At 38.5% G+C, this 12,899-nt stretch overlaps 1 protein-coding gene across 1 annotated transcript in view; it reads left to right on the top strand.

Annotated features, from left to right (window-relative positions):
• Window positions 1-5,232, top strand: part of NUDCD1 (NudC domain containing 1) — a 52,806-nt gene extending 47,574 nt beyond the window's left edge. The window contains exon 11 of the mRNA XM_026842610.1: window positions 3,501-5,232. Within this exon, the coding sequence (XP_026698411.1) occupies window positions 3,501-3,793 (293 nt within the window). The 3' untranslated portion in view covers window positions 3,794-5,232. The remainder of the gene's footprint in view (window positions 1-3,500) is intronic.
• The last annotated feature ends 7,667 nt before the right edge of the window (window positions 5,233-12,899 follow it).

The following is a 12,899-nucleotide window of genomic DNA, read 5'->3' as shown; positions in this document are numbered from 1 at the left end:
TTTGTTTTTACACACTGAAGCAGAATCCTAAAGCTCAGAATCAGAAAGTACTTTGAAAAATATGGATGCAAGAATAAGAATTGCTCTATTAAATAGGATGGTCCACATAGCCCAGTATTATACCTTTAAAACAAGAAACAGATAGATTGGTTTTCATGAAAATTAATCTGGTCCAGAATTTACTTCTGATGTCTGCTGTAGTCTTCATGTTTTCTAAGTGTTCTCTAGGCCCATTCCTTCAATAAGGTCATGAATGTGACAATTTATTCCCGCCCTCCCCAAAACACATTTGTTTGACCACACCACTCTCAGCCTGGGTCCAAAATGAAAGGAAAGATATAAGGTGCTCGCATAGGTTATCACCAGAAGTATCCTGGGCTGCATCAAGAGGACTGTGGCCAGCAGGTTGAAGGATCTCCGTCTAATCCACTCTTGTGAGACCCCACCTGCAGTATGGTGTTCAACTCTGGGGCCCCCAACATAAGAAGGACGTGGACCTGCTTGAGTGGGTCCAGAGGAGGCCACAAAGATGATCAGGGGGCTTGAGCCACCTCCCCTACGAGGACAGGCTGAGAGAGTTGGGGTTGTTCAGCCCAGAGAAGAGAAGGCTCTGGGGAGACTTTACAGCAGCCTTCCAGTACTTAAAGGGGGCTACAGGAAAGATGGGGAGGAACACTTTCAGAGGAAGTGTAGGATAGGATGAGGGGTAATGGTTTTAAACTGAAAGACAGAGATTTAGATTAGAAATAGGGAAGACATTTTTTCCTGTGAGGGTGGTGAGGCACTGGAACAGTTTGCCCAGAGAAGCTGTGGCTGCCCCCTCCCTGGCAGTGTTCAAGGCCAGGTTGGACGGGGCTGTGAGCAACCTGGGCTAGTGGAAGGTGTCCCTGCCCATGGCAGGAGGGATGGAACTGGATGATCTTTAAGGTCCCTTCCATTCTGTGGTTCTATGATAACACATAATTGGTTTTGTTCTGAGTTTTTGCAATTTATTTAGTTTTGTAATGTGAATGATTTTTTTTTTAATAGCCAGTTATTTTAACTTAATCAAATTAAGCTGTAAGCATCTTAACAGATCCTCTAACGAAAGAGCTTAATTTCACAATTTGTTCTTTGTTTACTCATTTCAGATTTTATTATGCTGGGAAAAAAGTGGATGATAAGGAATAAGATTTTTTTTGTCAAATTATTATCTGTTTCTATGCTGGCTTTGTAGTACTGTTTAAGTATGTGTTTCTATTGTTTTGAAAATAACAAGAAGGAAATTATGGTACCTATGAGCTTTTTGTACCTAAGGTGATAAACCCCAAAATTGTTCTTTCTCCTTATTGTACTATTATTTTACAGTAACATATTGAAGTTTATACTTCTGTACTAATCTAGTTCACCTTTTATGTGCCAGAGGTGATCTAAGTAATTAGCTAGTTTATCTACAATCAAATTTAAAAGTACTTTGGAAGAGCTAGTAGTAACAATTAGTATTTTCTAGCTTAAAAGGCTAGTTTTCCAAAGCCTACAGTATTCATTATATTGACCAAAGCAATGGTAATAGCCTTATTTCCTTCTTCCTCTACTTGAACATTTGGAATTTGTTTTTAACAAGCTATACAAAGATGATGATTGAAAAAATAATATTTTTCAATTCAAGTCTTGGACTGAAAGCTAGGGAAGGAGCTGAAGGGAAACTGACGGAACCAAGTTTTTTGTTCTGTATATCCATTCTAACAACTTTCTGTTGAAAAAAAGCAATTGGTCTTGAATAGACCTTTGGCTGTTAGGGTCTAATCATTTGCTTCTGGTTGAAGGAGCATTTGTGTGATCTTGCCTATTCTTACCACAGTTTGCTGAAGAAGCCTGTATCTTTCACTGACTGCTCATTTGTCTTGCTATATAAATCCTCTGCTCCTAACAGTGTCATATCTATAGACCACAAAAATAGAGGACAGTGGCTTTTTAGATTTGTTTTTTAAAAAACTAGCCTATGATTTTCTTTCTGGGAAATCCCATTTAAATACAAGGCCCCTGGTTCAAAAGCTGCTTTTACCTGCAAACCTATACTTAAATCCTACTTTTATTGTTAGTGACAATTTTTTAATATATTAATTAAATTAATGAGGTTACACTTAGAAAGTTTTTTCTCTCTGTCCTAATATTTCCCACTACAGCAATCATGTAAATTGATAGTCTAGCTTTTTACTAATTGTATTGTGGTGAAAACTGTCAAGCTGGATTTGAATAGAGATCATGTTTTGAGGACAGTAGCAAGCATTTGTAAATTTAGAAGTTTTAGGGTTAGCATTTAAATAAAACCTTAAACCAACCAAAAGACCCTCAAGGCATGCAAATGGAGTGTTGAAGCTTGATGGTACTGTGGTGGGTTAGCCTGGTGGATGGCTTAGCACCCCACAGCTGCTTGCTGTCCTTCAGATCCCTTTCCTAGACCAAGTGGAACAGGGAAGGGAACCGGAAAAGCAAAAGCAAGAAAGCTTATGGGTTGAGCTTGTTGGTCAGTTGGGGTCAGATGCCCTGGTTGTGTCCTCTCCCGACTTCTTGTGTATCCCCAAACTACTGGGGGGGAGCAGAGTTGGAAAAAGAGCAAGTGTGACAGTGTGCAAGCACTGCTCAGCAATAGCCAAAAAATAATGTGGTTATTGACACTGTTTTAGTCACAAATCAAAACACAGAACCTTATGGTCTGCTGTTCAGAAAACTAACTCCATCCCAGCCAGCCCCAGTACAAGTAGTTTGACTACTCCCCAAGAGGGAGAGCCAAAAAAAGTAAACTCTAGCGTGCTTGCTGTCTTTCAGCGACTATCACTGCCATGCATTGTTCAGTGGAAGTGAAACACGTAACTTTTCAGAAGGATGGTAGATCACTTTGCAAAGATTGTGCCTCACGTTTCTTTATATAAGTGTGAAAGGAAATCAGTCTGAAATAAATTTGTTTACTAATTGAGTTCTCTAACGGCAGAGGAAAAGGAAGCCTTTCCCTTCCGAGGGAATATTAACAAAGATTACAGTGCATTGAAAAGTAACAAATGTTTTTTTCAGTCAGTTCTAAATAGAAGACAAGTTTTAAGTGTTTATTCAAGATTAGATAATCGCAGAAATCTTAAATTATAACCATAATTACAGACTGGGAGTTGAGGGGAGAGAAAAGGGTTATTCTATTTAGACTACTAATATTGGGCCAAGATGTATATCTGTGCCTTATGATCGTGCTGAGAAAATGAAAGACTGTTTGAGGCGGAGGGGGGCTAGATGTAGGAACATGTGCATCAAAAACACCAGTTAGGAAGAATGTATGTTGGTATTAAATTGGTTAATACATACCTCCAAACACTATTGGCTTATTTTGTAACAACATATATTTCTTTCTTTTTTTTTGTTACTAATTGTATATTATTTTTTAAGATAAGCATGATTTTGTCTTGGCCAGTTAAAGTGCTGTTGAAACTAATACATTACTTATCCCTTCTACTGCTTTTCGGGTTACACAGGTTATGTCCAAGCATCAAAGCAAGACAAGAAGTTCATGGCTTGTGCTCCAGATTACTCCTATGCTGCTCTTTGTGAGTGCTTGCGACGAGTTTTCATCTATCGTCAGCCAACTCCTCTGTCCACGGTTCTCTACAACAGGAAGGAAGGAAGACAAGTAGGACAAGTTGCTAAGCAGCTAGTAGCAACCCTGGAAGCCAGTGATCCTATCTTAGGCTTTCAAGCTACAAATGAGAGATTATTTGTTCTCACAACAAAAACGTTGTTTTTAATAAAGGTGAACTCTGGAAATTAATTATTTAGTATATTCTGCTGTAGTTTGTGTTAACAATTTGTTAACTGGCTGGGTAAATGATCTGAGAAGTTCAGTACAATTTGCTGAAGTTTAAAAAGGAGATATTTTATAGGGGAATCAAAATTTTTCATTAGAATTTGTCTATAACATAGTGAGAAAGTTTTTTAACTTTGCTGTCACTGAAGTAAGCTTTTTCAGAGCTATGGGAAAATCTCTTCTGCACTAACAGCTTTCTCAAAGAAATTGTCAGAGGCTGCTATTGCGTAGGTGAATGTTTTTTCCAAATGACTGTGTTTTGCCATACTTAGGAGTTTTGAGAATTCACTTCTGGTTTTAAATGCCACTGTTTACCTATGAAACAAATAGTCAGATAAAGAAAATAAAGCCTTGAGTTACAAGCGTATGATGTGCAAAGTAGTATGTATCAAAGGAAAAAAGAATATCTCAAATTCATAATACTGTTGGCCAAAGAAATTATTTAATAGTTCAATATTAAGCAGTATTGAGTGACATGTGAATGGCGTGAATGCAGTATTAAGTTTCTTATACAGGTAATTAATTCAGGTGGAATAATTTCCTCGAATATGTGGATTTTAGATTACTGATTTGGGACTCAGTCATGCTTGCAGTGAAATTTGTTCACATTCTGAGAGACAGTAGATAGCTTTTAGTAGCTTTTTCCTGAAGCAAAGCAAGGGTGAATGTATACCTGGTGGCTGCATATTGAATGGTATTAGTCAAGGTCTGTTATACTCTCGGTTGTGTCATTTTCATTTGACATTGTACTTCGCGTCAAGTGAATAATTTACAATTAGAAAATGGCTATCAGAAAAAGCACCTGTATTGTGCCCTGAGATGAGAAACTCAGAAGTGCTGCTTCTGCCTCAGATACCACTGTAAACACTGTATTAGTTAACCATTCTGTCTGTGATGCACAAGTCCAAACATGGTATATTTGCAATGTAAGAGTACAGAGGCCATGAGGATGCTTCAGTTTAACAAACTGGAATGGTTAATTGTATTGAATAGTTGTATCTGAAGATTTTTATTTCTTATTTTAAATTGACATTGTCAATACAGTTAAACCAAAAAAGGGTCAGTTGTGACAGCTCCACCCTAGGTTATTTCTTTTTCATAGCTTGCAGCTCCATAGCTAAGAATGCCTAATATATTGTGTACTGGCAGGAAAGCTGCTGTGATCTGTGGTACCAAAGTACTGAGACACACAAGTACAACAAGTGGCCTAGCAGTTTGCATCTCTTCCAATATTATTTCAGACCTCTGTAAGAATCTCTTGAGAGAAAAATAAGTGTTCTTTTTTTATGGACTAGCAGTTTCTTAGTTGCGATTGTTTTGACTCGTACATTCTGCAGACTAATATCAGTAAAATGATTAAGTAATATAGTGAGAATTTAAGGGGGAAACAAGCAGTTGGCTTGCAAAAAAAAACCCCTCCAAATGCAGGAGCTTTTCAAGGAAGCTGATTTTCCTCCTCCTTACAGCAGTTATTGTACGTATATCCAATACTGAAAAGTTTTTCTGTACTCCTACCTGAGTAAGTTAAAACACAATTTGCAGACCTTCCCTTCTCATTCTGTTTTTTTAAATCTGTCTTGAAAATGCTTTTTAGGAAGGCTCAGTGAATGTATTACTGTTTCATGATTGTTTTTTCATCTAAATTTTCATTGTTGGGCAATAACCTCAAACAGGTGGTAGAATTCAGGCAGAGGTGATTAGAAAAGATTTTACGTAGTTGATTACTTTGCAGCATAAAGTAAGTGCTTTGAGATTTATATGAATATTACTTAGTAACCTGAGATTTAATCATTGGGAACACAGAGTTAAGAACACATTGTGAAATTTGGGGAATGGAGTAATGAAGGGGGAGTGAAGGATTCATAGCCAACATGCTTTTGTCATCTCTTGAAGCTGCAGGAAGCTTCAGTGTAGATGACAATTTCAGCTGTTCTTGTCAAATTCTCCTTACTATGAGTTAGATATCTGGAAGTATAATTTTGCTGCCTCCTGCAACAGAGGAGGAAAGGTCAGTTAAACTGGTTACCTCTTCTGGGGCCATATTACAATATGTAATGACTAAAACTCACATTCTGTCCAAATGTGTGTCTGTTTCAAGGGAGTTCTTGTTTGGCCCTGGGAACAACTGAACACAGGGAAGAGGTTCATTCCTTTTTCCATATTACTTGTCTATTTGCAATCATGGTGTTCTCAGAAAGGATATGTCAGGTAGTCTCTCTTTTATTTTGCTTTCTATGAGAGTTAAGGACATTGTATTATTTAAATGATTTGTTGCCTTAAGGAACCCTGTGTGCTATTGCAGAGTAAGCTACTATAATTAAATGGCTGCAAGCCACAGGGAGGCACTTCTATCAGCATTTCCATTTCTGGGTCCACTTAATTTTAAGGCTTATTTGTTCAGCATATTAATGTAGGCTTATACAAAGTATAGAAGGTGGATATTTAAAAGAGGTGGTTTTCTGAGAGCCATACTTCAGTTTTTCTTGGATTTTATTTCATTAAATCATACATTTTAAGAAACAGTACTTCCTGAGAGGTCCTAATCACAATCTGTTTACAGAATTTCTGAGAAAATATTTGGCTATTGCAGACTTGCATTATTTATTGCTAGTATTCTTTTTCAGTGTTTTCCTTGGCTGCATATTTGGAATGTATCTTCTACAAGTTTAAATAAATGGAAGGAATGTTAAATTTATTAATAAAGCGTTTTTTTAATTATTTTAAAGTACTTCTGTTAATTTCAAATGTGCATCCTTCCTATGCTACTGGAATAAAATAGAAATAAGAAATTCCTTAAAATAAGACTTGTTATGTTAAGGAGCTATCTATTAGGCCATAGTTCTGATGGGTGTCTGCGCTGCAAGGTCTCATTTGTTGCCAGGATGTGCACTGTTACACTCCTTGTTCATTTCTGTGAAAACCCCGGCACAGGAGGTACATCTACATTTATGGAGGTAGTTAACTGGGGAGGGTTGATAAGTATTCAGGTATATTCTTGTGTTAAAGTACACATTGCGTCCTCTTATCCTGTATCCTTTTTGTGTACCAGATGCAAATGATCTGGATAAACCCTTCTAGATCAAAGGAGAGAGATCTGCACTGTTTTCCTCTCCTTCTGCCTCAACCCAGGGGTGCTTTTTTTACAGGAGGGTGAAGGAAAAGAGGAAGGATTTGGTCTGTACCTAAGTCCTGTGTGAAAAAGTGGCTCTTCATTAATGAGAGTAACAAATAAGGTTGAAGCTTATATTTTGTTTGTTTGCTGTTCTTTGTTTCAGTAATGGACATTATTACCACTATAATGTTTGAAATTCTTTGTCTTCTGTCAATTTATATTTTCTGTTCTCATTATGCAGATTAAATGAACTTGAATCCTGCAGTCAATCACACATTAGTGTGTAATAAGAATTTTTAGTTCGTTTTAAAATTTTGTGCTGCCAGTCCTATGTGCCATTTGTAATAGCATTCTGGAGGTCTGGTGAGATTTGTTTCCCCTCCTCCCCATGGAGTGCATTTGCATTTGTGCAATTAATAAAATCATCAAGGTCAAAAGACAACTTAGCTGCAGTCTTTAAGGTGGGAGAACCAAGTATCAGCAAAGCCTTTTGGTCAAGACTGTTGCAGTAACTTCAGACTCAAGGTTTAGTACTACTTTGCTTGGAGAAGTAATTACCGGAGGTTTTTTTCCTCTAAAAAAGGTTTAAGCTACTTCTGAAAAAAATTCCTTTCTTTTAACAAAAATGTTTACCCTGGTGTGGTGGCTGGATAGCCATTAAAATACTATGATATAGACTTGGAAATTACCTATCATAATCTTTACTGATCTGAGGCTCTAGGCAAAATATCCTTTATAAACTCTTCCAATATAATTTTGCAGTCTAATTAAATTGGCACTTGCAAGGAATTGTCAAGAACAACACAAGAAACTAAAAAAATTAATAATTTCAGAGTGTTGCTTTTATCATGCTGTGGTGAGTATACATTATCCACTACTTCTCTTAATGTATTAGTTGCATTCTGAATGTGCAAGGGTTGTGTGTGTTTATACATTTGTATTTTCATCTATATATGCACACACATGTATGTATTCATACTGTCTTAAAGTATTAAGGAAGGTGGGGTGGATTCCAGAGGGGAATCTTTTTAACTTCACTGACCACAAAACATAGGTTCTTCATTAACCTCTTCATGAGTGTCTGTTGTGAAGCCAGCAGTCTGACCTTAAGTGTAAATATTTTGCTGTATGCTAAAACATGGATTTACACTTGGGAATAAGTTCTTGAATGTGAAGAAATCCTGATTATGAATTCAAAAGGCCCCTTGGAAACTATATTTTGGTTTTGGTTTATCTTTTTTGCTGCTTAAGTTTTCCTGTCCGTGTTGCTGTCCCACATCAAAATGCAAACACCCATAAGTCTGGCATAAATGTGTTGTAAAGTCATGATAACTGCTTTCTGTGAAAACATCAGTTATGAATCCTGGAGTTCTTCCTCTGCTGAGGATTAAATATATGATATCTCAGTATTGCGTTATACCCAAATTTAAACAGCTCAGAGGCCAAGTACTGAGCAGATGCCTTAAGTTGGAAGAAATGATGCAGGACTAATAAGCATTTATTTTTATCAAAACAAGTGAGGTTTAGTGGGAAAAGAAATAAGATCCGCTGAATACTAATTCAGGCACTTTATCACTGAAATTGCTGCTGATTGGCCTTTAATGATTTTTCTCTTTGAAGCTGTTCATTCTCCCTGTTCCATGTGTCCTCTCTAATAAATATGGAGTATCTTATGGTAATTTAAGGTTGAACAATTTAGTGGAGTTTTCTGCATAACTGAATTAGACTTGCACATAGAGTATCCAAAATATGTGCATGAGGTACAAAATAGATACGTCTAGTTATAAAGAGACCGGGAACACTGGCTCTTGATTTGATCAAGAGCTGATGACCATCTAAACAGAAAAAAAAACCCTCATGCTTTGCAGATATTTTTCTGAGTTGCAATGTCAGATTCAAAAAGGAGTGAAAACATGAGAACTGGTGCAGAGTAAGCTCGCTTAGGCAAGATAAAGTATACACAGGTTACCTTTTAAAATCTAGAAATATGTGCAATACTCCAGTCAAAGCAGTTGGATCGATCAGAAAGCGAATATGTGTGTGATCAATAATTCCCGTTTCCATTTTATATACATTTGTAAGGGTAAGTCATCATCAAAACTGCCTGGTTGCTGGTGTGATCAACGTTACTTCTTTTGTGGTGTTTCTTCCTTATGTAGCTCCAGGTGCTCACTGCTGTCTGAAAAATTCACAAGTATAATAGCTAACAAGATATTTAAATAAAGTATTGGCTGCTGTTAGCAGTGTGGTTCTGAACCTCTTTGGTTCCAATGTGACATATGATAAAATCTGCCTTTTCACATGAAACAAAAAAAAACCCTAAAACTCAGGCTGCTTTATTGTTGTTTCACTTTTTTTTCTGGGAAGAACATCAATAACCTTTTTCTCTCTGTTCTTAGAAATCTTTGTCTTGCACTTTAAAAAAAAACAGATGCAACATCCTCAAAGTTTGAACCTGGTGTGTCTTAATGCCATGGGGACATCAGTAGATCTGTCACTCAGTCTGTGTTTCAGAGAAAATTTTGTGAGTCATTTGAACTGCTAGGTATTCCATTTGGAAGTGGGGAAAAAGTGGTCAGCTTATTTTTAATAGGTTCAGTGTGTCTGTGTACATGGCTAGTCTTTGAGGTCCATGAAGTTCAACATACTGGCAGGTCTCAGGTGACCAAACAAAGGGAGCTATGGGCTAGTTAGCACAACGTTTCACTGCGTGAACACAGAATCATAGAAAGGTTTGGGTTGGAAGAGACCCTGAAGATCACCTAGTTCCACCCCCCTGCCATGGGCAGGGACACCTTCCACCAGCCCAGATTGCTCAAAGCCCCGTCCAACCTGGCCTCGAACACTGCCAGGGAGGGGGCAGCCACAGCTGCTCTGGGCAACCTGTGCCCGAGCCTCACCACCCTCATGGTCAAGAATTTCTTCCTTATATTTAATCTGAATCTACACTCTTTCCGTTTAAAACCGTTACCCCTTGTCCTATCACTACACTGCCTCATAAAGAGTACCTCCTCATCTTTCCTGTAGGCCCCCTTGAAATACTGGAAAGTTTATATATATATATATATATATATATATATATATATATGTTTATGTAAAGTCCTGACTGACTGCACCCCCATCCCATGCCCCTATACCACTGGAGGAGGAGGAGGAGGTAGAAATACTGGGGAAAAAATCTGAGCCCGGGTAGAAGGGAAGGTGTGTGGAGGTGTTTTTAGGAGATGGTAACGCTTCTCACTCTTCCATTCTGTCTGTTAAATATTGTTATTAGTATTTTGAATTAAAGTGATGTCTTTTGTCTTCCTCTAACGAGCCTGTCTTTTGCCTGTGACTGTTAATGGGTGAGTGAGTGACTTCTCTCTGGCCTTATCTCCATCCTGAGCCTTTGATTTACGTTTTCTCCTTCCCAAAGCTGTGGGGGAAGGGGTGAGTGAACGGCTGCATGGTGCTCAGTTGTCCACTGGGCTCAAACCAGGACAGATTCTATGACTTTTCTCTGAAATGCAAGGTTTATGTGTGGTTGGGTTTGAAATATAAAATATATAATGTCAGGTTAAAGCTCGATCTCTCCATTTCTCATGTCCCTCAAGCAACTGCTTTTGGGTACACAATTCCTCATGCTTTGTTACAAGCAAACAGGCAGCAGTGCTTTGCTGTCTGGAGCCTCAAGCCCCTCAGCTTTGGGATGCTGTCTTTGTAAACAGCTATGGGACTGGCAGGAAATGGCACAGCTCCAGTTTTCCTTCGCATCTGCCAGGTCATGCTCAGCTCTTGGTGTCTCTGCCATTCAGTTAAAGGAAACTGTCATGTGCTGGGTTAAAACCACACTCCTCAACCACCACTTGCTGTAGTCCTCTGCCATGTGAGATTTACAACAAAACTAAGCCCTCCTGGTCTTCAGAAAATGTGTGTGTGTCTCCAAGCTTGAACAGCCCAGAAAGGACTGTTGAATTGCCCGGTGAAAGATTTCTCCATCTAGTATACAGGTAAACTCTAAGTATGTTTTCAGAGCCAGAGGAGCAAAGACTAAATTGTGCTGAGAATGGGTTTGGGGAGTTGTTAGGTGAGTTTAAGGGTAGTATGACAGGTAATCAGCAGGTATAGTCCTAAGGGCTCCTGGGAGACAGGATGTGTTTCTGAACCATGGCTAAACTGTTGCTTTCATGTCCTTTCTGAGCCAGCTCGCTCTTCCTTCTCTATTTTAATAGAGGAAACTTTTGTGCCTTTAGCTGTGGCATGGGTTAGAGTTCCTGTGATGACAACACAGAACCCAAATTCAAAGAAACTCTTCAAAAGCCAGGTCAAGGAAGGTGCGTTGCTTTTTAAGCTGTTTTGAATTTTTCCCATTAAAATACTTGCAAGGAAACAGGATATACGGTTGCTGCCAACTGAGAAAAATGTTCAGAGAAAGCTGAGGGTATATTTTAAATAAATGGAGTATCATATGTGATTATATGTATGAAAATGTGCACAGAAGATGAGAAGTGAGCCATATGGCAGTGGATTACAAATGACTGTACTGCTTGGGGAAATTAATAATGCTAAGCATTGATACATACGAGCCTGCTGGGGTTCAGATGTTCACATGCTGGTGCTTAAAAAAAAGTAGCCAAATCAATAAACATTTGAAAGACAAAAAAACCAAGCCAGCGTCCAGCTTAAAAATTCAGAGAAGAAGCCCTTAAAAAGGACTTTAAAAAAGTCTGGACTTCTACTAAGACTGAAATACAAATGAGATTAAAAGGAGCATGTTTATTTTTATGTATTTGTGCTGCCCTGTAGCTAGTTAGAAAGTATCTGTTTCCTGATGTTTACAGTTTTCTGTCTTAGGCCCTAAAAATATTCTATTAACATCAGTATTCTTCAATTACTGAAGCAGAGTCATTAAAAAATTCCTCTAGAGCTATCAATCACTCTTACTCATGCACTTCAAAATACATGTTTTCTCCCTTCATAAAAGAGAAAAAGGCTCTGTCTTTGCCAGAAAAACCAACGTCTATCAGAAAAGAAACACACTGGAAGCTGCACAAAGGTAAGTTGAAAACAAAGATGTTTGAAACTGTCTCTTCAGGACACAGGGGCATGTCAAAAGATCATTGAGATGGGATTTGGGCATTCTTCTAGCAACATTTTTTTTTTTCCTCCTTGAGTCAGAAAAAAAAAAAAGGTTGAAAACAATTTTTCTTTTTACCTAATGCGCTCTGTGGCCCCTTTCCCTTGAAATCCTGTAACCAGTTATCATCTCCAAATATCTTATGAGGGATGTGGTTGGTTTTGCTGCTGGGACTAATGCTCTCCCTGGGAGAAAATGTTGAAACTCTTTGCTACAGCACCAGGTTGGGAGCTGCATGGAGAATATTCCAGCTACCTCCATAGCAGAACACAAATGCCCCAGCAAAGCTCCATGGTAGCATGCTGTTTTCACAGAGACTTTGAAGGTGTGAGTGCCCTAACCCACATGAGCTGGACTTCACAATATTGTGTTTTCCTAGAAAGAAAAGGAACATACATGGTAAACAGTAATAGTGCATCACATTGTTTATTTAGATTTACTCTGAAGGAATATAAAAAAAATCACATCATATTCATGTGAGAGTAGTATCACTAAACTTATAAGGAAGTGTAATCAGATTTTAGTTAAATTAAATTATCTGACAACCATCAGCATTCAGTAACCTGAACAGACAGCTTTAGTAAGCATATTGATGAGGTACCAGTGAAATTATTTTCCGCAGATAGCGTGTGAGGACTGATGTCAGTCTAGCCAAGCGTGTGGACGGGTGCTGTGGGGGTCTGTCCCGGCCGGGCTGCCTCGCAGGGCTGAGGCAGAAAGGCCGCCCGAGGGGCGCTCCCAGGGCTGGCATCCAGCCTGAGAGCAAACACAGAGCCATCTCCTGCCAAGCAGCTCCTATCGTAACTCTGACAGCAAAACTCAGCCTGCGATTTACCGACTCA

The sequence above is a fragment of the Athene cunicularia genome (genome assembly GCF_003259725.1).
Source record: "Athene cunicularia isolate RWA chromosome 2 unlocalized genomic scaffold, athCun1 chr2_part1, whole genome shotgun sequence".
Lineage (NCBI taxonomy): Eukaryota > Metazoa > Chordata > Aves > Strigiformes > Strigidae > Athene > Athene cunicularia.
Note: the sequence above shows the minus strand (reverse complement) of the source record. Positions and strands in the feature narration are given on the sequence as shown.